Source organism: Macaca mulatta, chromosome 14 (genome assembly GCF_049350105.2).
Source record: "Macaca mulatta isolate MMU2019108-1 chromosome 14, T2T-MMU8v2.0, whole genome shotgun sequence".
Lineage (NCBI taxonomy): Eukaryota > Metazoa > Chordata > Mammalia > Primates > Cercopithecidae > Macaca > Macaca mulatta.
Genome location: NC_133419.1, coordinates 778,366 through 802,340, shown reverse-complemented (window position 1 = coordinate 802,340; position 23,975 = coordinate 778,366). Strand labels below are relative to the sequence as shown.

Genomic DNA, 23,975 nt, shown 5'->3' with positions numbered 1-23,975 from the left:
TAAAAACTAGCCAGATGTGGTGGCACACGCCTGTAATCCCAGCTACTCAGGAGGCTGAGGTATGAGAATCACTTGAACCTAGGACACGGAGGTTGCAGTGAGCCGAGATCGTGCCACTGCACTCCAGCCTGGAAGACAGAGCAAGACTCCATCTCAAAAGAAAAAAAAGAAAAAGAAATTCCCCCAATGTGGAATTTGTGAAAGAAAGGAAATGCATGTTGGAAAAAGAAAAAATAACAAAAATAAGTGAAAAAGGAAATGCATGTTGCAAAGTATATTCATGACCAGATTGTTATAAAAAAAGCTTTTTCAACTTGAATTTCCACTAACAGCTCAGCAGAGTCACTGTTGTCCAGGTCCTGTGATAGCATCATTGTTTTCACTTCTTCATAGAGCGGGTGGAGATGCCGTCTTATTTCAGGGTTTGTTCGGTTCTTTGTCGCTAATCAGGCTAAGCTGCTCATTTCTGGGGCTCTGGGTGTCTCTGTGTTATACCTCTTTTCGTCTGATTTTTTTTTCTTTTTTCTTTTTTTTGAGATAGAGTCTCGCTCTGTAGCCCAGGCTGGAGTGCAGTGGCCGGATCTCAGTTCACTGCGAGCTCCGCCTCCCGGTTTTACGCCATTCTCCTGCCTCAGCCTCCCGAGTAGCTGGGACTACAGGTACCCGCCACCTCACCTGGCTAATTTTTTGTATTTTTTAATAGAGACGGGGTTTCACCGTGTTAGCCAGGATGGTCTCGATCTCCTGACCTCGTGATCCGCCCGTCTCAGCCTCCCAAAGTGCTGGGATTACAGGCTTGAGCCACCACGCCCGGCTTCATCTGATATTTTTATAGTGAGACATTTTTTTGGGGGGATGGAGTCGCACTCTGTCGCCCAGGCTGGAGTGCAGTGGCAAGATCTTGGCTCACCACAACCTCCGCCTCCCAGGTTCAAGAATTCTCTTGCTTCAGTCTCCTGGGTAGCTGGGATTGCGGTGCCCGCCACCACGCCTGGCTAATTTTTGTATTTTAATAGAGACGAGGTTTCACCACATTGGCCACGCTGGTCTCCACCTCCCGACCTCAGGTGATCCGCCCACCTCAGTCTCCCAAAATGCTAGGATTACAGGTGTGAGCCACTGCGCCCGGCTGTGGGACTTTTTTTTTTTTTTTCAGTTGGAGTCTTGCTATGTCACTACCCTGGAGTGCAGTAGCGCAATCTCGGCTCACTGCAACCTCCTCCTCCCAGGTTCAAGTGATTCCCCTGCCTCAGCTTCCTGAGTAGCTCGGACTACAGGCGTGCACCACCACACCCGGCTAATTTTTTGTATCTTAGTAGAGACAGGGTTTCACCTTGTTGGCCAGGATGGCCCCGATCTCCTGACCTCATGATCCGCCCGCCTGGCGTCCCAAAGTGCTGGGATTACAGGTATGAGTCATCGCGCCCAGCCAGGACATTTTTTATTCAAGTGTCTTTTCTTGATTTGTGAGATTTATTTGCATGTTATGAATAGATTATGGGTAGAAAACTATTGTCAAGTATGTTCCAAATATTTTTTGGTTTATTATTTGTCTTCACATTTCCTTCTTTATTTCCTGAATGAAAGTCTTACATTTGTATGTAGTTCTACTTTAGTGGTGTTTTCTTTCCTTATCTCTCCCAGTGCTCATAGAGCTGGAAAAGCCTTCTCTACCCTGAGATTGCATAAATGGGTACCTATATTTTATCTTAGTACTTATGTGGCATCACCACCATCGTCGTCATTATCATAGGCTTCTCTGAGTCTACGATTTTTGTTCTTTTTTTTTTTTTCTGAGATGGAGTCTTGCTCTGTCCCCAGGCTGGAGGGCAGTGGTGCGATCTCGGCTCACTGCAACCTCTGCCTCCTGGGTTCAAGCAATTCTCTTGCCTCAGCCTCCTGAGTAGCTGGGACTACAGGTGCACACCACCACACCCAGCTAATTTTTGTGTTTTTAGTAGAGATGGGGTTTCACCATGTTGGTTAGGCTGATCACGAATTCCTGACCTCAGGTGATCCGCCTGCCTCAGCCTCCCAAAGTGTTAGGATTACAGGTGTGAGCCACTGCACCCGGCCCAAATATTTAATTTTTGTAGGATCTCACTATGTTGCCCAGGCTGGTCTCGAACTCCTGGGCTCAAGTTATCTTCCCACTTCAGTCTGCCAAAGTGTTGGAATTACAGGTGTGAGCCACCACATGGCCCAGCTTGTGACTTCATTATTTTACACTTAAGCCCTACCATGGTTTGGCTTTCTTTGGATTTGAAGGAGGAGGTGGGGACCCATGCTCTCCTAGATGGCTAGTGGTGGTCAGGGCGGCCTTGGACTGTGAGAGTAGGGCTCTGTGGCTGATGGTGAGGAAGCTCTTTTCTGGGTGTCTGGGAGGAACTGGTGGCTCAGTCAGGAGGCCCAGGAGTACTGGAGAATGGACTCTGGCCACCAGGGCTGGTCCAGGGCAGGGCTCTGTCCCAGTGGCCAAGGCCTCGCCCAGTGCCATGAGGACCCAGGCCCTGTTAGGAGAAAGTGGCCCCCTCAGCAGAGGGGTTGCCCATGTGCTGCCTCTCTCTACTGGTTGTTTGAATGTGCTCTGTTCTCCCTGCAGCCCTCTGGACCCCGAGGTTGGACCCTCCTGTGACATACCTACCATGCGGACACTCTTCAACCTCCTCTGGCTTGCTCTGGCCTGCAGCCCTGTTCACACTACGCTGTCAAAGTCAGATGCCAAAAAAGCCGCCTCAAAGACGCTGCTGGAGAAGGTAGGGGTGGCCTGGGGACTTGAGGCGACTGTCCTGGCTGAGGGCTGATCCATCATCCTCTTCTCCTGTCTGTCCACTGGGACCTGTGAGCCAGGAGGCTCGAGGGGCTTGGCTCCTCACAAAGGCACCTGATGAGCCCGCAGCTGGTGGGCGGCCTGCGTGGTTCTGGGGCTCTGGCCAGTCAGTGCCTCTGAGTGAGCAGCCTCTGGAGCCAAGTTTTGAGGGTAGGGTGCCTCCCCACTCACCCCACATGGAGCTTGTCTTATGTGCCAGTTGCCAGTTTCCATCTTCCACCTCTTGCTTGTATCACCTGCACCTTCATCTTGCTGTCTTTGTCATGGCCTTGAGCTGTGTTTGCCTCATGCTTTTTGGGGCGTTCCCCTGGGATGGCCCTGGGATTGCACGTTCAAGGGTGTAAACTCATAGAACCACCCTTCAGTCCTAGCAGTCCCCATGCCGCTGGCTAGACTTTGCCACAGGACGGTTCCTGTGACCTAGTCCTGGATTGGCAGATGCTCTCTGTGCTGTCTAGGGGCAAATAAACTATGCAGTGGAAATCTCTCTCTCACGGAGCCCCTTGGGGCGAGGTCAAGAGGAGGCTGAGCCAGGCCGCAGAGTGTGGACAGAAGAGACGAGTTGATAACTGGATGGAGGGTTTCCGGGAGCAGAGGTGGAGTAGGGGGAGGTGTGACATGGCAGGAAAAGACTCTCATTGGTGGGAGCGGTGGCCGGCGGTGGTTGGCCAGCAGGGTTGCATTGGTGGGGGCGGTGGCAGGCGGTGGTTGGCCAGCAGGGTTGCATTGGTGGGGGTGGTGGCCGGCGGTGGTTGGCCAGCAGGGTTGCATTGGTGGGGGCGGTGGCAGGTGGTGGTTGGCCAGCAGGGTTGCATTGGTGGGGGTGGTGGCCGGCGGTGGTTGGCCAGCAGGGTTGCATTGGTGGGGGCGGTGGCAGGCAGTGGTTGGCCAGCATGGTGGCGTGTGCCTGGCATGTTCTTTTTTTTTTTTTTTTGAGATGAAGTTTCGCTCTTGTTGCCCAGGCTGGAGTGCAGTGGCGTGATCTTGGCTCACTGCAACCTCTGCCACCCAGGTTCAAGCGATTCTCCTGCCTCAGCCTCCCGAGTAGCTGGGATTACAGGCGCCTGCCACCATGCCTGGCTAATTTTTGCATATTTAGTAGAGATGGAGTTTCACCATGTTGACCAGACTGGTCTCCAACTCCTGACCTCAGGTGATCCACCTGCCTCAGCCTCCCAAAGTTCTGGGATTACAGGTGTGAGCCACCGCACCCAGCCCACCTGACATGTTATTGTCCAGCAAAGTGTGTGGCCCTGGAGTGCCCGGATGGGTATAAAGTGGTCAGAGCTGGTGCAAGACTATCCACCCTCACATGCAAGGAGGAAGCCACCATAGTTGTCTGGCTGCCTGCCTGCCTTCCAGCCCAGAGCAAGGGTGGGAAAGGCCCTGTACAGTCGGCCAGTGTCTGTTGACAGCCAGAGCCCTTCTGAATTGAATTGCCTGCTGTGGTCTCGATCCTCTACGTACAGGGTCTCCAGGTCAGCAGCACTGTGTTGATCCAGAGACTCGGCTGCTGGCTGAATGGAAAGGGTTTGCTGGGTGGGGTTTTGTGTTCTACACTGAGGACAGATGACTGATGGCTTTCTCTCATTCCTTTTATTTCAGAGTCAGTTTTCAGATAAGCCAGTTCAAGACCGGGGTTTGGTGGTGACGGATCTCAAAGCTGAGAGCGTGGTTCTTGAGCATCGCAGCTACTGCTCAGCAAAGGCCCGGGACAGACACTTTGCTGGAGATGTACTGGGCTATGTCACTCCAGTAAGTTGGGGCCCTCACAGTGCAGAGGGAGGTCCTGAGGCTCAGGCGGGCTGCCCTGGCACCGCGATGGCCTCTTCTGGCCAGTCAGTGATGGGGGTCTGTGTTCTGATCTCCTGGGGCTGTCACTGCTGTGAAGCTGCAGTGGGAGAGGTGCCATTCTGGAGATGGCAGAGTATAAGGCCTTGGGGGTCTCTCCAGTGGCTTGCTGTGGTGTGGTGACCTCTGTGGGTTCCCCCTGAATCCCACGGTGGGCTCTCAGGTTGTCTGGGGTCAGGAAGTGGGTGTGCAGAGCCAACCCTGAGCCAGGGAGGGGTGGGTTCTCACACCCAGCGTCCTCGTCTCTTGCTGTTCCCAGCTGCCAGCCTGCAGCAGTGGTGTGCACTAGCTCTGGGCAGGGCTTGAGACAAGCACCGGTCACTTTTGGTGAAAGGGATGTCGTGGCCTGGGTCCCAGGCTGTGAGTGGCAGTCCAGAGTGGGAGAAGGATACCCCAGGCCAGGAGCTGATGTCAGTCCAGGCTGAGATCTGTCTACACTGGCCAGCCCTGGGTATGTCCAGAGCCGCCAGAATGACAGCACCATGGTGAGGCAGGCGCTCACTCACCCGTCCTCCGTCTGATGTCTCCATCTTTTGCCAGTGGAACAGCCATGGCTACGATGTCACCAAGGTCTTTGGGAGCAAGTTCACACAGATCTCGCCCGTCTGGCTGCAGCTGAAGAGACGTGGCCGTGAGATGTTTGAGGTCACAGGCCTCCACGACGTGGACCAAGGTTCTCATCCTTCCTGCTTGACTGTGCTTGCCCCACAGGCTGAAAAGAGTGTGAGTGTGAGAGCAGGGGTGTGTGTGTAAGTGGGTATGTCTCTCTTTGTGGGTGTCTCTGTATGGGAGTGTGTGTGATTTAAATGTGAGTGTGTGTGAGACTGATGATGTGGGAGAGAAGAGATTGTGAGTGTTAAATGTGACTGTGAGTGTGGACATGTTTAAGTGTGAGACAGTGGGTGTGTGAGTGTGATGGCCATGAGGCCCACGCCCTCACTCCTTGTGGCCAAGCCTGGAGAGCAGGCCCATGGTGTGGGCTGGTGTCCTGAGTGGGAAGGGGAGTGGAGCAGGGCAGGCCTGGTGGAGGGGGTTTCTGAGGTGGTTGCCACTGTGGGACCCTTTACAAGGCCAGGTTGGTGCTTCAGAGTGTTGTGCCCAGCTCTGCTGTGTGGTCCAGGTGGCTGTGAGGTGGACCTTCCCTTTCTCTTCTGGGCCGCACACAAGCATGAGCAGGACGGGCTCTACAATGACTCGGGCGGCCTCTGGGCCGTGAAGGGCACAGGCCATTGGTCTCTCCTCCTCTGTCCCTCTCAGCAATTTTCATTCAATGCCAGGGAGGAGGGTGGGGTTCAGGCAGAGGCTGCCTCCTGATGGCACATCCTGATGACATCTGCCCAAGTTTACATGGCCGCACCTTGCATTTGGTCTCGGACAGAGAGAAATGGCAGGGGAAGTGTTAGCCAGTTTTGGAGTTTCGAGAGCAGGAGTGGTTTTCTCTGACACTGAGAGAACCATGGGGAGGTGATGGAGTGTCGGCCAGTGTCAGGGCCTGGCGGGTCTGGCCATCCTTCAGCTCGGAGAAATCCTGACCTTCCCCAGGCCCTGGGATGCAGCTGCCTGTGCCCCTGGCCGGCCACAGGCTTTTACCTGTCCCAGCTCAGGGAGGGCAAGCTCAGAGCTGCTCTGCAGGGTCAGGAGGGGGCCTTGGCCAGAAGGGTGAGAGTTGGGGTCAGAAAGGGAGTGTGGAGGGCCAGCCCTGGGCCAGGGAGGGGTGGGTTCTCACACCTGCCTCCCCGCCCCTGTCCTTCCCATCGCGTATGGTGCAGCTGCCACATTTTCCTCCTCAGATAGGCTGGGTCTTCTGGCGGGCGCACGTCCCTTTGTTGACTGTCCCCTCCATGTCCCACAGGGTGGATGCGAGCCATCAGGAAGAATGCCAAGGGCCTGCACATAGGTGAGTCCGGCAGGCCAGGAGTGAAGGCCCTGATGGCACGACCTCCGAGGGTGGACAAGTGGGCGCTGGGGTCTCCACATGTTCCTGATCACCCAGCTGTGCTGCCGCGGCACAGGTTACTTTGCTCCGAGATGAGGCTGGCCCTGGCCTGGCATTCACAGCCCTTGGTCTGGCTGGAGTCCTGGGGTCTCCTCCCCACACAGGCTGAGGCCCTCCAAAGCCAGCACCTCCTTGGCTAGTGTCATTGCCTTCATTGTTCTCCTTTCCATTTTTTCCTTCATTCACCTGATGAGTCCTATCAGGGCAGCTAGGGCCAAGCCCTGGGCTCGGCCTGAGGGTGATGCTGACCCTGGCTCACCTGTGCCCCTGTAGCTCATGGCTGGGCATGGGGGCACATGTGTCCCCACGTCCAGTGGCAACTTCAGAGGCAGTGGATTAAGAGTACGAGTTGCTGAGGGAGAGACTCTGGGGGATGCTAGAAGCGGGTGACAGGTCTGAGCTGGAGCAGCTGGAGTCTGTCCCAGCCTCCCTCCTGTAAGGTGGGGCCACTACCATGCTGAGCCCTGTGGGGAGCTGGTGTCAGGATATCAGGACTCAGCGTCTGCTCGCTCCTTCCCCACCACCCCCGCCCAGCCTGTGAGGCTCTGGGACATACTCTCTGGACGCGTGGTTGCTCCAGGTGGCCTCCCTGCCCCTCACTGTCTGGTCTCACTTCCCTCTGGAGGCCAAGGGGATGCCCTTTTGAGGCAGCAAGCAGCAGGGGCCTCCAGCATCTCCCACTCACGGCCCCTGTGTGTGTCTGTTGCCACTGCAGTGCCTCGGCTCCTGTTTGAGGACTGGACTTACGATGATTTCCGGAATGTCTTAGACAGTGAGGATGAGATAGAGGAGCTGAGCAAGACCGTGGTCCAGGTGGCAAAGGTGAGGCCTGTGTGCTGCTCCAGCCTCTGAGCATAGCCCCCAGGTCCCACCTGGCCGTCTGGCTGGGCCTCCCGCGAGGCTTCCACTCGGCTTTTCTGGCTTCTTTCTTGGGCACCTTCTGGTGTGGCCCCCGTCTTCCAGGGAAGGCAGCATCAGCCAGGCTCCGGCTGCTGCTCACTTTCCTGATCACAGTTCCTCTGGAGGTCCCAGGCATGGGAGACCTGTCTGCTGGGCCATGGTGCTTCCCTTGGGCAAAGCCCAGCTGCCTGCTACCCTCCTGGGAGGGGACCCAGCCCTGCTGGCTGCCAGTGTGTCTGGGTTGCAGGGCTCAGGGAGCCCCCAGGCCCTGGGGGTGGAGTTGGGGGAGGCACATGGGTGGGCGGGATGCAGGAGAGCACTGGCCCTTCCACTCCTGTTCCTCTGGGACCCCCACACTTCCTCCTTTAGACAGGCACTTCTGGGCATACAGCCCAGGCTTGGGTCTTGCCTTGTGAGTGACCAGGCCACGACCTGACCATGTGGGCCGAGGTGGCGGGCTTCTTGTCTTTCCACTGCTCCCTCCTGGACCTCCAGGCCCTCCTTACCTGTGACTGCTTCTTTCAGAACCAGCATTTTGATGGCTTCGTGGTGGAGGTCTGGAACCAGCTGCTAAGCCAGAAGCGCGTGTGAGTGGGCACAGGTGGTGGTGGGGGGCCCACCTCCTGGCCCTGGTGTTTGTAGGAGGCTGGAGGAAAGACCAGGGGTTTGGGGAGGGCCTTCCTTCCACAGCCCCTGTGCCTGGTGTGGGGATGGGGCCACACAAAAGATGGACACCTGCTCAGAAAAGTGGAAGCAGCCTGTGGCACTCAGCCGGCTCTGAACGCATTGCTGCACCGGCCCTGATGCCTCTCTTGGGTGGTCAGAGGAACTTGAGGACCCTCATTCATGAGGGCTTGGCAAGAGAAAGATGGCCCAGATGGTGACAGCAGGTTGAGCTTGGACACAAGCAGAAACTCCTCACTGAGCATGGGGGAACCTTCCTGGGGGTGTCCCTGAGCATGGCCGGGACCCATGGTGTGGACTGCCATGGTGGCCTCTGGGGAATGCCTCCCAGGCCCCCAGGCTCTGCAGCAGTCCACTCCACTGGGAGGCGGCCACAGCGCTCCCTCACGCCTCCTTTTGCCACATCAGAGCCCAGCCCTCCCATGACCCTTGCGGGTTCCCACTCCCCGTGGGCCACTTGACCAGGATTGGAGGGAGTGATGGAAAGTGCTCCACCGCCTGGACTGGACTGGCCACAGCCCTGAGGAATGGCTCTTCCTTGGTCCTGCCCAAGCAGCCCAGCCAACTCACCTGAAACAACCACCTTTCCTGTTCTGCCAAAGTGGACGACTGCCCTACAAGATAGCAGGGGGGCAGTACTGCTGCCCAAGATGTTGGTAGGGGGCGTCCTCAACATGCTCAGGACAGGTGGCTTCCTCTCACTCCACTGGTTGCAGCGAGTGAGGCTGGCGCTGTCTCCACCGGGCGCCTGGACAGCAGAGTCCTGTGGCAGCTGTCCAGCCCTTCAGCCTTCTGTGCGAGACGTAGGTTCTGGAATCGGCTCCCCCGCCCCTGCCACCTGAAATAGTTCTGGTTGTGCTTTAAGAGCCCAGGCCTGAGCTCAGGCTCCATGGTGTCCCCTGCAGCGGCCATGGCACTTTCATCCCATTGCTGCTGTGGGCAGAGGAGCTGCAGGTCCAGGCTCTGCCCACCCGGGGCAGCGTCCCCACACAGATCTTAAGTTTGAGGGAGGGAAGGGACATTGTTGAGGCAGAGCCCATGAGGGGTAGGGCAGGATTCCCGCCCAGGGGCTCAGAGGACCCTCAGCCTGGAGCCGGTACAGGTCCTGCCCCTTTGGGCGGCTCCAGCCTCTGCAGCCCCGCCGCTCCTCCCACTAGGTTCTGAGGGACTCACTGGCTGGGAGGCAGCAGTCCAAGGCTCTTCCTGGAACTGCTCCCAGGCCCAGGCTCCAGAAGAGCCCTGGAGTCCTGTTTCCTGGTGCCCAGACCCCTACACCCTCCGCCAGCACCCCTCAGTGTGCTCCCCACTGGATCCTGGTGCCCAGACCCCCACACCCTCCGCCAGCACCCCTCAGTGTGCTCCCCACTGGATCCTGGTGCCCAGACCCCCACACCCTCCGCCAGCACCCCTCAGTGTGCTCCCCACTGGATCCTGGTGCCCAGACCCCCACACCCTCCGCCAGCACCCCTCAGTGTGCTCCCCACTGGATCCTGGTGCCCAGACCCCCACACCCTCCGCCAGCACCCCTCAGTGTGCTCCCCACTGGATCCTGGTGCCCAGACCCCCACACCTTCCGCCAGCACCCCTCAGTGTGCTCCCCACTGGATCCCGGTGCCTAGATCCCACTCCCTCAGCCAGCACCCCTCAGCGTGCCCCCCACTGGATGTATCCGAGAGGCTCCTCTGTCTGCTTTCCTCCTGGGAGGCCTGGCAGCAGCAGGAGGACAAGGAGCTGTGTGGAGGGAGGCTGGGAGGGGCACTGCAGTAGGGGTAAGGATGTCCCCAAGACTGTGGGGAGCCTGTTGTCTGCACAGCCCCTGAGAGGCCCCAGCTCTGCTGGAGGATCAGGTGCCTGCGTTCCTGGCTGAGGGACAATCCCAGGCCCTGCCTTGGGGGGCTTCTTGCTGAGCAGTGGGCAGAGGACCCTGCTGGGGCTGACCTTCCGTTACCCTCTGAGGGGAGGGGTGTCTCAGCAGGAGACAGAGTCCGCCAGCTTCCAGCCTTCTCACTCATCCTGGGAGAACGGGTCTATTAATCAGAGATTTGCCGTAACTCATTTCTGTTTCAGAGCATTAGGTAGTCAGTGAGACAGCCCCAGAGGCTCCTCAGGAGATAACCTCATGTCTGGGGTGGCCTGGGGGCACTGAGACAGCCTCGTGTCTGGGGTGGAGGCTGAGGGTGCTGAGACAACCTCGTGTCAGGGCTCCTGACGGGTCATAAACGTCAGGGTGGGAGGGCAGGAGGCAGTAGGGGAATTGCCGAGCTGGAGTGGCTGTGGCAGGCGAGGACGGGTGGGAGCAGCCTGTGAGCACCTCGTGTCCAGGCTCCTGCAGGAAGGTGGGGAGCTGCCAGCATGGCAGGGGCAGGCAGTATCCAGGCTCCACAGATTCCTTTGGGCATTCTGCTGCCTGGGAGCTGCCTCAGCACAGTCCTGCCTCCGACCACCACTTGGACCTCAGCCCCCAGTGTGCCAGGCCCAAGGCTGGGCTCAGCAGGTTCTGGTCCCAGCACTGGGCCCTGTACAGAGGCTCAGGGCAGTTTTTCCTGCAGTTTGTTGGCAGTGCCCTTGGCAGGGGTGTTGCTGCCTCTGGTCCCTCCTGAGCGCTGAGTCAGCCCCTTACCGTTGTCCCCACATCCAGAGGGGTTGTGATGGGGCGCTCGGAGCCACTAGTGCCAGCAGCTGGGAGTATGAAGGGGTCTGTCGTGAGGAGCACTCCGGGCAATGCTGCACCACTGTAGCTGCAGCCCACATCACCTCCAGGGCCCATGTTGTCTCCTGGGGGCCCAGGTACACCTGGGCCACACAGCCTGACTGCAGGTGGACACCCAGGCTCCCTGGGCCCCTCACAGAGTGACTGGGGGCACCTTTTGGCCTTCAGGTCTGGTGTGGCCCTGGAAGAAGGCCATCCCACCACTGTCCTGGGGAGCTGTGGGTACCTGTAGACAGCTCAAAGCCCACAGGCTGGGAGCCAGGCAGGAGACCCCCAGGTAGGGTCAACTTCCCCAGGCATCTGGGCAGGGCTTACTCTGCTCACTTTGGTGTTTCAGGGGCGGGGGCAGCACCCTCCTTGACCACCACCTCTAAGTGGGGCACAGTGCGTGACAGCCTCCGGCACCCATAGAGTTGTGGACACAGCTGCAGAGGCATGAGGACAGGCTGCCCAAAGACTCTGCTCCTCGCTAAGGACTGTGCCTGCATTGCAGCCGGCAGAACTAACACCAGATAATCTGGGCCAGAGTTACCCAGGAATTGATGGGGGCTTAGCTTGGAAGATGACAGTCCCATTTGGGCCATGTCAGGGAAACAGGAGCTGCCGCTATGCAGCAGTTGCACGTGCCAGGCCCTGGTCCTGGCACCATCAGGAGCACCAGGACCTCTGGGTACTGGCTCAGGAACCGTCACCCCATCCTGACCTAACCTGGTTCTCACCGAGCCCCACAGAGGCTTGTGCTGGAGCTGGGCGGGACCTGAGGCCAGCAAGGCCGGCTCTTGCCCCGCCCTCAGCCCTCCTGTCATCCCCTGAGGGGTGGGTCTGGGTCTCCTCCCCAGATGGGGCTGCTCCCCGGGCTGCAGCGCAAGAGTGACAGTCTCCCATGCTCGGTAACAGCCAGAGCCGGTCCAGTGTGGACGCCTCACCCTGAAACCCAACTTTGCAGCAGCATGTGCTCCAGGCCAGTTTCTGCAAAGAGGCCACCTGCAGGGTAGACTCATGGGCACCAGCATGTGCACATGGCAGGCTTGGGTCCTGAGGGCTGCTCCCAGGCCATGCTAGGAGGGAGGCTAGTGCCGTCCCTTGGGGAGCACTGCTCCACTCCAGGGGCCAGAGGAGGCCTCATTGCTCCTCCCTGTCTCGTCCCCTGCCCAGTGCCCTGCCCTCTCCTTCCCTCAGCTACACCAGGCAGGTGTGGCCCTTGGAGTGCCCTGCGGCCGTCCTCGGGTCAGTGTCCTGGGCCTGCTGGGGGCCTTTTCTCACCTGGCGTGTCTTTTTTTTTTTTAATCTGCCATGTCTTTAGGCGTCTGAAGTGTGTGGACACGTGGGGCTGTCTCTGGTTGAGCCCCTCTTTCTGGGGGTTCCTAGGGTACTGCGCAGGCCCCCACTCTAGGGGGGCCCATTGGGGCATCAGACAGTGTTGTTGCGGCTACATCCAGAGATGAATAGGAAGTTCCCACGAAGGGACTCGCAGCCTCGCCTGCCCTGCTGCAGGGTGTCAGGTTGGGGACCAGCCCCACCCCTCCCTGAGGCAGTGGGTGTCACAACCCTGGGAGAGGCCTCAGTGCCAGGCGCTGCCGACCCCACCTCTTGGTTCTTGCAGGGGCCTCATCCACATGCTCACTCACCTGGCCGAAGCTCTGCACCAGGCCCGGCTGCTGGCCCTCCTGGTCATCCCGCCTGCCATCACCCCTGGGTAAGTGCCACTCTGGAGGTGTGGGGGTGGCTGTGGAGGTCTCTGGGATCTGGGGCAGCCAGTACAGGGTGTTGGCCAAGGGCCCACGCCCTCCTGCTCAACACTCAAACCCCAGCCCATCTGTATAGAGGCTTCAGCTGTCACACACACTCTGTGCCCCTGCGCTGGGCCCAGAGAAGGCTCCAGGTCAGCACGTGAGTCCCAGGGGCAGACCTGGGGGCCAAGTGGACAGAAGCAGGCTGGGTTGGGGAGTCACAGAGCCCAGGCAGGGCTAGCCTGGTTGAGGGCACCCCAAGGTGTCGAGGCAGAAGTCCCAGGGCTCTGCCCAGAGCAGCCCCTCAGGCAGACACTGGACTTCCCAGCCCGCCACTCTGGAAAGAAGCTGCCAACCTTCTGCACCTCTGCAGCCTTCTGTCCCTTCAGAGGCAGAGGTGACTGTGGGCCACTCACTGTGTGTGGTTGGGTGCACCCCCAAGCCTCAGGATATCTAGAGGGACTCACAGAAGAGCCAGTTTGTGCTCACAGGAGGCTGCCACCCTGCAGATGCCTGTCCCAGCACAGGCCAGCCATGCCCTCAGGGTGGCACCCCTGGCTAAGCAGGCAGCTTGGTGGCCTCCTTCACAGCCTGGAGGCTGCTGAGGGCGCTTTGCACGGTCAACCGACTTTTCTCTCCAGGCTTTCCAGGGCTCTCCACTGATCAGTATGGGCTTCAGCCGGGCAAGGCAGCGCTGGGACAGACACGGCAGCATGTCCTGCAGACCAGTTTCAGACCTGTGTCCCTGGTCCCACTGTCGTGGCCAGGTTCCTTCCCTGGAGCTGGGGCGGGCTGTGCTCAGACCCTTCTGGCTCCCAGCACAACACAGTTCCTAGTTCCTGGTGGACTCAGACTGACCCTTTGATGGAAGACCTTGGAAAGTGGAAAGCAGAAGGGGTGCTGAGAGCTGAGCCCTGGGGGCTGCTTTGTGCATGGCCTGAGCTTGCACACATGCCCAGCATTGTGCTGACAGGACTCGCTCTGCCTGTGACCAGGCGTTCGGGGTCCTGTCCCAGACTGAGCCCACACTGCTGTGTGCCCTGGCCCCTCCCTCTCCTTTATGTGCCAGCTGGGCTGACCTGTGGGTGGTGCTCGGGAGGGAGGAGCCCGGCTCTGCCTTCATGATTCTGCTCCCGCAGCCCAGCAACCTCACCTTCCCCAGCAAGAACGGGCCCAAGTCCAGGGCTGGGGTCTCACCTCTATTCTGGGTTTGGGGCCTGTGTCATCCCCCACACTGCATCTTTTTCTTTTCTTTTCTTTTTTCTTTTTTTTGGAGATGGAGTCTCACTCTGTCACCCAGCCTGGAGTGCAATGGTGTGATCTTATCTCACTGCAACCTCTGCCTCCCAGGCTCAAGTGATTCCCCCACCTCAGCCTCCTAAGTAGCTGGGACCACAGGCACATGCCACTACGCCCAGCTAATTTTTTGTTTGTTTTTTGTTTTCTAGAAATGAGGTTTTGCCATGTTGCCCAGGCTGGTCTTGAACCCCTGGGCTCAAGCGATCATCCCACCCCGGCCTCCCAAGCCACCGTGGCCAGCCTTTTCCGACGTGAGACACTTAATGTCTCACCTGTGTTCCCAGAGTTTGAAGGGGGCTGGCAGGGGCTGGCTGTGAGGACACGCCCTTCCTGAGCTGACAGCACCTGTCTCAGGTTGTTGGGAGGACTTTGCAGGCCTGGGGCTGGGAGAAAATTTTTCGGGGTGGCAGAAGTTCCCTGTCCAGAGGCCACCTCTGTAAGGCACAGACTTCATGGGGCTCCCGGGTTGCCCTTTGTACTTAGGGGAGCTGCAGAAGCAGCCATCGGTGGGGACCAGCTCAGGAGCCCAGGGCAGTTCTTGAGGCCGGGGCAGAGGGCCAGGTGCCTGCCTTTTGCTGGTGGCAGCCTCTGCCTGAGCTTCTGGCCCTAGGCAGGAAGTGGGCAGTCTGAGCTGGGCCAGGTCCCTGCCCCTCACCCCACAGCAACCAAAGCTCACGGCTCCCTTTGCATGGCGCTGGTGGGGGTTGCGGCTGTAGGGTGGGATGCACGCCAGGGCTGTGGGCACTGTGACCGGACTAGGGGCGGGGCCAAGGCTCACAGTGGGGGTCCCCGGGGAAGTGGGGCCCAGCTGGGCAGAGGGCTGGGCGCTGCTGTTGTGCACCTGCTCTCCTGGAGTGCGGGGCTGTGCCCTCCCAGTCGGCAGGGCCCGTGAAGGTGCTGAGGCTCCCTCGGGTTCTCCTGAGGCTTTGGCTGCACCCCCAGAGGTGAGGAGGGCTGTGTTATCATCTGTGTTTATCCTCCCAACCCCACTCTGAAGGAAGAGCAGCTACTGCGGAGAAGCCTCATAAATCCCTGTCCCTGGCACTTTTGCAGCAGAACGTAATTATGCTTGTCATTCACCTCACAAGAGCCACGCTGCCAACACGCGGGCGCTCTCTTTCCAGGGGCGCTGTCCGTGGAACAATGGCCCCGGAAGGGAGGTCTGCGTGCTGCAGGGAGGGGCACCCCAAGTCGCCAAATGCAAATTTATCGTGTCCTTTGTCAGCAGACAGAGGCAGCCCTAACTCAGCTGCCACAGACCCCAGGGGGTCTGGTCCTGGAACTGAGCACTCTGCTGACCTCCAGCCCTGCTTCCACGGTCACAGTCTCAGCAACAGAGGAGACCCAGGGGCAAAGCTACAGTGTAAACCCCACAGGCCAGTGGGACCAGCAGACTGTCCCCAGGTGCCAATGTGGTGGTGCCACTCATGTGGGGAGTGGAGCCCTTGTTTTAGTCTCTAGTTGGCCCCTCGTGTTTTCTGGGCATCCTTAGCTACTGGGAGCCCTTTGGGTCCAGGGAGCTGATCTCAGAAACCCAGGGAGGGCCGGGTTCCTTCCTGGGCCCTGCTGGCGCCGTTGCTGGCCTTGTAGGCAGTGGTCCACTCTGAGGTGGGTGGGGCCACGACGCTGGCCATCTCCTCCAAGCCCCATGGTTTAGGACAGGCCATCACTATGTGGAGCCCGACTCAGCAGTCAGAGAAAGGTAACGCATGGGGGCGCCATCACCGGATCCCCAGCAAACACGTTTGCACAGAGGCCCCTGCTCCCCGCCTACCTGCCTCTTGTCTGCAGCCTCGGGGGATGGGGCAGGCTGCGTGCTGGCGGTGTGTGTGGAGGCCTCGGCCGGGGCGGGGGGAGGGACTGTAGGCACTCTGTGCAGTGTAGACAGGCTGAGGTCCAGGCTGAGGTGGGTCCCCAAAGAGCTGAAGGGTGCTGACAGGCCAGTCAGGGAGCAGGCTAGGCCTGCAGGCTGATGGACAGTAGAGCAGCCATCGTGAGGCGTGAGGAGGCTGGCAGCAGCAGATGGGTCAGGCGACCCAAGGCCATGGGAGACAGGTTCAGAAATCTCCGACAGGTAGGCAGAGGGGGAGGGGAGCTGTGGGTGGAGGAACAGGTGTGGGCACTGGCTGCTGGTGGCAGATGCCCTGAGCGTGGGATGTTGCAGGGACACCAGCATCTGTTAGGGTTGGGGAAAGGTATTCCCTGAGGATGGCTGTGGGGCCTGACACTGATGCCACCATCTCTGTTAGGGTTGGGAACTGGCATTCCCTCAGGGCTTCTGTGGGGCCTGGCTCTGCAGGTGGGAACTGCGGGCCAGGCGGTGTGGCTGGCAGGGACTGGGGACCACAGGCTGAGCCCACACCTTCCTCACAGCCTGGAGGGAGGTCAACTGGGGACAGACTACGGCTCTCCCTTGCTGGGTGGCTGGAAGATGAGAATCTAGGGAGAGATGGAGGCTGAGCCCACAGGGTCTGGTAGCTGCAGTGCAGGAGCAGCGAAGAGATGGGCCCACCCCGGCAGATGGCGGCGGGAGGGGTTGACGTGGAGCTGACGTTCCTTTTGCCTGGTGTCGATGCAGTGAGGCAGACGTCACCCGGAGATGGTACCTGGTTGGCCGAGGGAAGAGGGGGCATCTGCCACATGGGCCTAGTGTTGAGACCAAGGTGGGTGGGTGGGGGTTTCAGGGAGGTCGTAGGTAGAACGTGGGAGTCGTGCCGTGCTGGAGGGACGGTGTGGGTACATGGCAGAAGACTGGGCTCACTTGTGTTACCACCTCCCCTCGGCATCTGGGAGGACGCTGGTCTGGAGGCCGCATCCACCCTGGCCTCTGGCAGCTGTGGGGTGTACGTGGCTGGAGGGACCTGGTCAGGCCCCAGCCTGGGATTGTTCATCCCCTCTTTCTGGAAAGAGAGAAAGAAAGGGGGACTTGGGGAGGAGAGTGTGAGGCAGCCAGCTGGGCAGTGCACCCCCAGGGCCCTGGGGCACAGAGCGTCTTGTCTCAGCACCAAGCTCGTGCAGGGGCAGCCCGGGCAGGGCAGAGCAGAGCGTCCAGCCGTCTGGAGGGGCACTGGCGTTGGTGTAGGCCCGGGATCCAGTCGAGGCTGAGTGGGCACTCAACTTCCTTGCCGCTGCCTGCATGGGGCCCACCCAGGACATGGGCGATGGGAGGGTGGGCAGCTGGCTGTGATGAGCTCCTTTTCCTTCCTTCCTCCCGGGGCTTTCATTCCTCAGAAATGAATTCAGAACATGGTGTTTTCGGTGTGAGCGGTAATTTCTGTTCATCTGAAGTCACGCTGCATCTAATCCAGGACAAGCCGTTACTTCATTTCTCAGCCGTGGCGATCCCCTCTTGTCCGGGTGCCGTGGGGCACAGAGACAAATGGCTCCGCTGCCGGCTCTCGTGGCTGTCTGGGTGAGGGACACAGGCTGGGGAGGGGCGGTCCTGGCAGTGGCCCCTTTGCAGTCTTTCTTGCGGGTAGGAGGAGGTCCACATTCCCGGGTGGTCCCCAGGGCCAGCGCCAGGTGGGGGGTGGCAGGACCAGGGGCACAGGCCTGGTTCCCTCCCCTCTCCCCCACTGATCACCGTGAGCTGCTTCCACCTCTGGACGGGGCCTGCTTTCTTCCCTCGTGTTGTTACCACCCTTGAAAGTGTGAGGACCGTTCCCAGCCTGTGGCCGTGGTTGGTGCCCGGCTGTAGCAGAGTTGTTGGGTCAGTGGGCAGCAACGTGAGCCCCGAAGGGAACACGCAAGCTGTGCCACATGTGTGTGGCATGTTGGCATGCTGCACTGAGGGGCGCAGTGTGGAGCCCTGTCTCCTGGCAGGACTGCCCCTTCCTCCTTGGGGACGTCGTGGAGCTGCATTTCTGGTGGAGGCATGAGGGGCATTCGTGGTTTCTGTGCCACGTTCTGTAGCTGGTGGGGGCCAGATCCTGGACACATGGCCTCACCTACCAAGGCCTTATGGAGTGAAGCCCACTCTGCCAGGAGTGTCTGGTGCGGCCAAGGCCTTGAGATGGTAGAAGGTACGGTGCCCATGAGAGGGACAGGGGTGTTGCAGCACTGTGGATGTGGGGGAGGCACACGAGCCTGGCTCACGGCAGGAGCCCACATGTCTGATATAGCAGTGTGTGAAACAGGACTGGGTGCTCAGAAGGGCATCATGGGCACAGGGGAGGAGTTGGACTGGGACAGGCCCCTGCAGAGTAGAAACTGCGACTGACAGGGCTGCCATGAGATTGGCAAAGGAGGAGCCAAAGGGACAGGCAGTCATGCTGGCCACAGCCCTGGGTGCAGCAAAGGCCGAAGTTAGAAGCAGAACCATGGGGCACGTGAGAGGAAGCAGTGACTGACAGACACAGACAACTCTGACCAGGATGTCGGCACATTAGAAGACACCACAAAGGAGCGAGAAGACCAGCCTCTCACCAGGAGGAGCGGTGCTGCCCACACCACTGACCAAGAGCACATGACCACCTGAAAGAGCTAGAGGGAGAGAAAATGCGAACACGGCGGTGGGAACGCAACGAGGGGCTGGGTGTGGAGGCTCGCGCCTGTCATGCCAGCATTTGGGGAGGCTGAGGCTGGAGGATCGCTTGAGCCCAGGAGTTTGACACCAGCCTGGGCAACATAGTGAGACCCCATCTTTACAAAAAATTTAAAAATTAGCCGGACGTGGTGGCGCCTGTGGTCCCAGCTCCTCGGGAGGCAACAGCAAGACCCTGACTCAAAAACAAGAGAAGAAAAGCAAGCAAGCAACAAAGACCCCACAGAAAAGCGGGCAGGAGACCTGGACTCGGAGCCACGAGAGGCCACAGTAGATGTGTGCATGGAGCTGGTGGGCAGGCTGGGAGACGCTCAACCACGTTATTCATGAGGGAAGCGCAAATGCAAGTCACAGGGAGATCTCAGCTCAGGAGCAACCGGGCTGGGATGGAACCGACAGCCCACGCCGCCTGGCATCTGCCGCCAGGGCCTGAGTGTTGTGGGCTGTGAGCCAGGGGGGCTCTCTGTGGGAGGGGCCAAGGGGCTGCCTGGGACTGACTTGGAGAGGCGCTGGCAAGCCCAAAGGCTGCCTTCCGGCGAGGCCTCTTCCTGGTGCAGTTGGCACCTTTTTGCTGCGTCCTCACATGGCAAAGAGCTGTGGTGTCTCTTCTCATAGCGACACTAACTCTGCCATGGGGCCCATCGTCATGGCCTCGTCTAGCCCTAACCACCTCCTAAAGGCCCCATCTCCAGAAACCATCGTGTCAGTGGTTAGGGCTTCAGCATAACCATTTGTGGGGACACGAGTACCCTGTCCACAGCAACACCGATTCACTGTCTTGCTCTGTTGCCCAGGCTGGAGTGCAGTGCAGTGGCATGATCATGGCTCACTGCGGCCTCCACCTCCTAGGCTCAAGCCATCCTCCCACCTCAGCCCCCCAAGTAGTTGGGACTATAGGCACACACCACTACACCTGGCTAATTTTTTCGTTTTTTTGTGGAGACAAGAGTCTTGCTGTGTTCCCCAGGCTGGACTCCAATTCCTGGGCTCAAGAGATCGACCTGCCTCAGCCTCCCAAAATGCTGGGATTATAGGTGTGAGCCGTCACACCCAGCCATTTTTCCTTTTTGAATCAACTAAAAAAGGCAAGAGGATTGCTTGAGCCCAAAAGTTCAAGGCAGTAGGAAGATAGGATCGTGCCGCGGCACTCCAGCCTGGGTGACATAGAGACCCCATCTCAAAAATAGAAATGAGGCCGGGCGCGGTGGCTCAAGCCTGTAATCCCAGCACTTTGGGAGGCCGAGACGGGCGGATCACGAGGTCAGGAGATCGAGACCATCCTGGCTAACACGGTGAAACCCTGTCTCTACTAAAAAATACAAAAAAACTAGCCGGGCGAGGTGGCGGGCACCTGTAGTCCCAGCTACTCGGCAGGCTGAGGCAGGAGAATGGCGTAAACCCGGGAGGCGGAGCTTGCAGTGAGCCGAGATCCGGCCACTGCACTCCAGCCTGGGCGACAGAGTGAGACTCTGTCTCAAAAAAAAAAAAAGAATGACCTTGGGTATCGGTGAGAGGACCTGGGTGGAGGCCTCGGCCCAGAGGGAGGTTGCAGGGCGGGAAGGGTTGAGTGGACAACTGGATTTGGGGCTGAGGTCTTAGGGGCACCTGGCTATAGAGAGGGGCCCAGGCACTGAGGAGGCCACCAGGAGTGATGGGCATAGCGCTGGGAGGTGTTTCTCAGGGATCCAGGGAGGCTGACCATGCCCGAGCGGTGGGGCTGGCAGGCATCAGGAAAAGAGGTCGGGGCTGAGGGGACCACTGATGATGCTCCATGTACCCGCAGGCCGGGGACAGCGCAGGGCGGACAGACTCTGGGGCCTGGGTCTCCTGGTGCCCAGCAGAGGAGGAAGGCCCAGACGTTGGTCCTAGTAGACTCAAGGCAGGGGCTGGGGTAAAAAGGACTGCACATCTGGAGAGGGGCTCTTCAGACCTGCCAGTTGGATCCAGGGATCTGCAGGGGTGTATTGGGCCCTGAAGCACCTGACAGAAGCCCCAGCACTGAGGCCCTTGGCATGGTCCAGATTTGGAAGCCCAGTGACCCTTGAGCAAAGGAGGGGTCACAACTGAGGGAGATCAGGGCTCACAGCCTCACTGCCTCACAGGGGCCCACCTCACTTTGGTGAGTGCCGCTCCTCCGACCGCGTCCCCCATGCTGTTGTCCTGTGTCCTGCTGCCGTGGGGTCCCTTGGCCTCCTCAGTGTTGACCTTTGTGTACCACTCCCATCTCCCCTTGGCTTACAGACCTGGGTGTGGAGGGGCCATAGGCCAGCGCCCAGCTCTCCCTGGGCCAGGCAGGAGGGCTGCCCCCGGAGACACTAGTTCCCAATGGATCTAGGTCAGGAAGGAGCAGGTCCCCAAGGGAAGGGCTGCCATCCAGAGATGGCCCAGGGGCCAGGCAGATAGAACAGGACTGCTTCCTCTGCAGTGCCCATGCCACAGGTGTCCGCAGCCGACCAGGGAATGTGCCACACAGCCTTGCTGCATCCCTGGGAGCCAAGCACTTGTACTTCCCATCTACCTGCTGAGGTCCAGTGAGGGCTTTGGACAGTCTGATTGCGTCAGGCTGACCGTGAGTGGGCTTCAGGGCTGTGTCCCAGGAGCCGCCTCTGTTTTCAGGGAGGCTTTGGTGCAGACCCCAGGATGGGACGCTCCTGGGAGCCTAGATCAGTTACCTCCATCTCAGCGACTCCAGCTCTCAGCAGTGGCCCATCCTCTTAGCCACTCTCCATGGACCTTGCCCCTCCATGGGCAGCCCTGGCCCAGGTTTCCCCACCGTTAGGCCTGTCATTCTCAACTATATCCTGGTCTCAGGCCTCTGGGCCCCCATGACCACATCCCCGTGTCTCCCAGCCCCCAGCCTCTGTGGCCCCGACCAAGCTGCAGGCTGCCCCCACCCCACTTTTCCCTTGGGAAGAAGTGACCCAAGTTCCCCACAGCCAGCTTGCTGTCACCCCAGCTGAACCGCAGCTGGGGAGAGTTTTCAGGCAGGGCACACCAGTCTGAGGTGGCTGCACCTGTCTGTTGCAGGACCGACCAGCTGGGCATGTTCACGCACAAGGAGTTTGAGCAACTGGCCCCCGTGCTGGATGGTTTCAGCCTCATGACCTACGACTACTCCACAGCGCATCAGTGAGTATGGGCTTGGGGGCTTCTAGGGTACAGCAGACTCCACAGTGCAGCAGTCAGTGTGGACCTGGGGGGCTCCTGGGCACAGCTGACGCCCTCCTACCTGTGGTTCTGTGCACAAGGCCACCTGCTGAACCTGGACGCCCACCTGGGGGAAGCCAGTGGCACTGCACCTGTCCCGTGCCCTGTGGTGGTCCCGTGGGTGGGGCCCTGCCTCTGGTGGAGCCGAGTCACGGGTGGGGCACAGGCACAGTCCTGCTGCTGCCCAATGCTGCCCTGTCCTCTTTGGCCTGAGCCACACTATTGTGGGTGGGCCGTGTGACACAGGGCGCAGGCAGGGACACTCCAGGAAGGATGCTCAGAAGGCCTCATGTCTGCTGACCTTCCCACTGTCATGTAGACTCCTGCCTGTGGCTCTGGGGTGGGGGCCACATATGAGTTCCTGGCCCTGGATGTGGCGTGCCTCCTGGGGCCGCTCTGCTGACAGCCCGTTATAATGGGTCACTTCTGTTCTTCACAACTTTCTAGAGGTGTTAGCTGCAGCATGGGGAGAATGCACCCCTCGGTGGAGGGCCCCAACAGTGGCTCAGGTGCAGGGCCTTCCCTGTTGCTGAAACTTGCTCACCCCTTGCCCTGCAGGCCTGGCCCTAATGCACCCCTGTCCTGGGTTCGAGCCTGCGTCCAGGTCCTGGACCCCAAGTCCAAGTGGCGAAGCAAAATCCTCCTGGGGCTCAACTTCTATGGTATGGACTACGCGACCTCCAAGGATGCCCGTGAGCCTGTTGTTGGGGCCAGGTGAGCCAAGGGCTCTCCCTGCTGTGCTGAAGGTGTCACTGGGTGTGGGTGGGTGTGGATGTAAGGAGACGGAGTGATGGGGAGGGTCCCGGTCCCCTAGGGCTCATGCCCCACAGAGTCAGAGATAGGGGTTGGGCCAGGAGTCAGTCCTGCTTGGTGCCCGCCCCACCGCAGCCCCCACTGTGGTCGCCACCCATGACACCGCCACGTCAGCTGTCCCCACATCTGGGTGAAGCTGGGACGGAGGCTTCCCCCACCTGTCAGCCTCGCCGACAGCACCCAGGCCGGCCGGGGCCTCCTGTGTTGAATTTGAATGCTCTTCTCTGCCCAGGACTGATTTCCTGCTTTGTGTTCTTGGTGTGCTCTACCAGTGTGGTTTCTCTTTGGCATTACTTTACTTCATTTCTGGAGGACATTTTCCTGGCTGTAGAGTTCTGGCTGTCGATTTTCTCACCGGCACCTTAAGCACGTTGCCGCCTTCTCATTCGGACAGACGGCGTTTCACCGCCACCTTGTTCTGCCTGTGTTGCCGTCCTCCCTGCTCTTAGGACTATCTTGTATTTATGGCTGGTTTTGAACAATTTGATTGACACGTCTTCGTTTTCCTTTTGCATAGCGTTCATGGAGCCTCTTGAATCTGTGCATTCGTACTCTTAGCAAATTTGGAAAATTTGGGGCCAAATTCTTCAAATATTTTGTGTTTCTTCTGTCCTTTCCTTTGGAGACCACAAACACTAGATCCGTTGAATTTGTCCCACAGCTCACGAATACACCGTTTACCTTTTGGGAATCTCTTTTTTTTTTTTTTTCTTTTTTTTTGAGACGGAGTCTCACTCTGTTGCCCAGGCTGGAGTGTAGTGGTGCCATCTCGGCTCACTGCAAGCCCTGCCTCCTGGGTTCACGCCACTCTCCTGCCTCAGCCTCCTGAGTAGCTGGGACTACAGGCACCCGCCACCATGCCCTGCTAATTTTTTGTCTTTTTAGTAAAGATGGGATTTCACCATGTTAGTCAGGACGGTTTCGATCTCCTGACCTTGTGATCCTCCTGCCTCGGCCTCCAAAAGTGCTGGGATTACAGGTGTGAGCCACCGCACCCGGCCAGGATTCTTTTTTCTGTTTCCTTTTGTTTTTGTTTTTTTTTTGAGACAGGGTCTCACTCTGTCGTCCAGGCTGCAGTGCGCTGGTGTGATCATAGCTCACTGCAGCCTCAACCTCCTGGGCTGAAGATATCCTCCCACCTCAGCCTCCCAAATAGCTGGGACCACAGGTACATGCCACCACGCCCTGCTAATTTTGGTACTTTTTTGTAGAGACAGGGTTTTGCCATGTTGTCCAGGCTGGTCTCAAATTCCTAGGCTCAAGCGATCCTCCTGCCTCAGCCTCCCAAAGTGCTGGGATGACAGGTGTGAGCCCCACGCCTGTCCTGGCCATTTCTCTTCCTATGCCCAACCTGCCATTAATCCCATCCACCCTGAGCCTGACGCAGTCATTTCTCTCACCACCCAACCTTC

General features: G+C 59.0%; 1 protein-coding gene across 14 annotated transcripts in view; it reads left to right on the top strand.

Annotated features, from left to right (window-relative positions):
- CHID1 (chitinase domain containing 1) overlaps nucleotides 1–23,975 on the top strand; it is a 42,511-nt gene that overhangs the window by 4,817 nt on the left and 13,719 nt on the right. For 8 of the 14 annotated variants that reach the window (XR_013403191.1, NM_001266971.1, XM_015113187.3 and 5 more), the window contains 9 exon segments: nucleotides 2,603–2,756; nucleotides 4,436–4,585; nucleotides 5,222–5,354; nucleotides 6,534–6,578; nucleotides 7,393–7,499; nucleotides 8,103–8,164; nucleotides 12,575–12,667; nucleotides 21,571–21,672; nucleotides 22,309–22,464. Coding sequence is in view for 12 of the 14 variants with exons in the window: in XM_015113189.3 (XP_014968675.2) it covers nucleotides 2,603–2,756; nucleotides 4,436–4,585; nucleotides 5,222–5,354; nucleotides 6,534–6,578; nucleotides 7,393–7,499; nucleotides 8,103–8,164; nucleotides 12,575–12,667; nucleotides 21,571–21,672; nucleotides 22,309–22,464 (1,002 nt within the window). In the remaining 2 variants the exon portion in view is untranslated. 14 annotated transcript variants of the gene reach the window in all.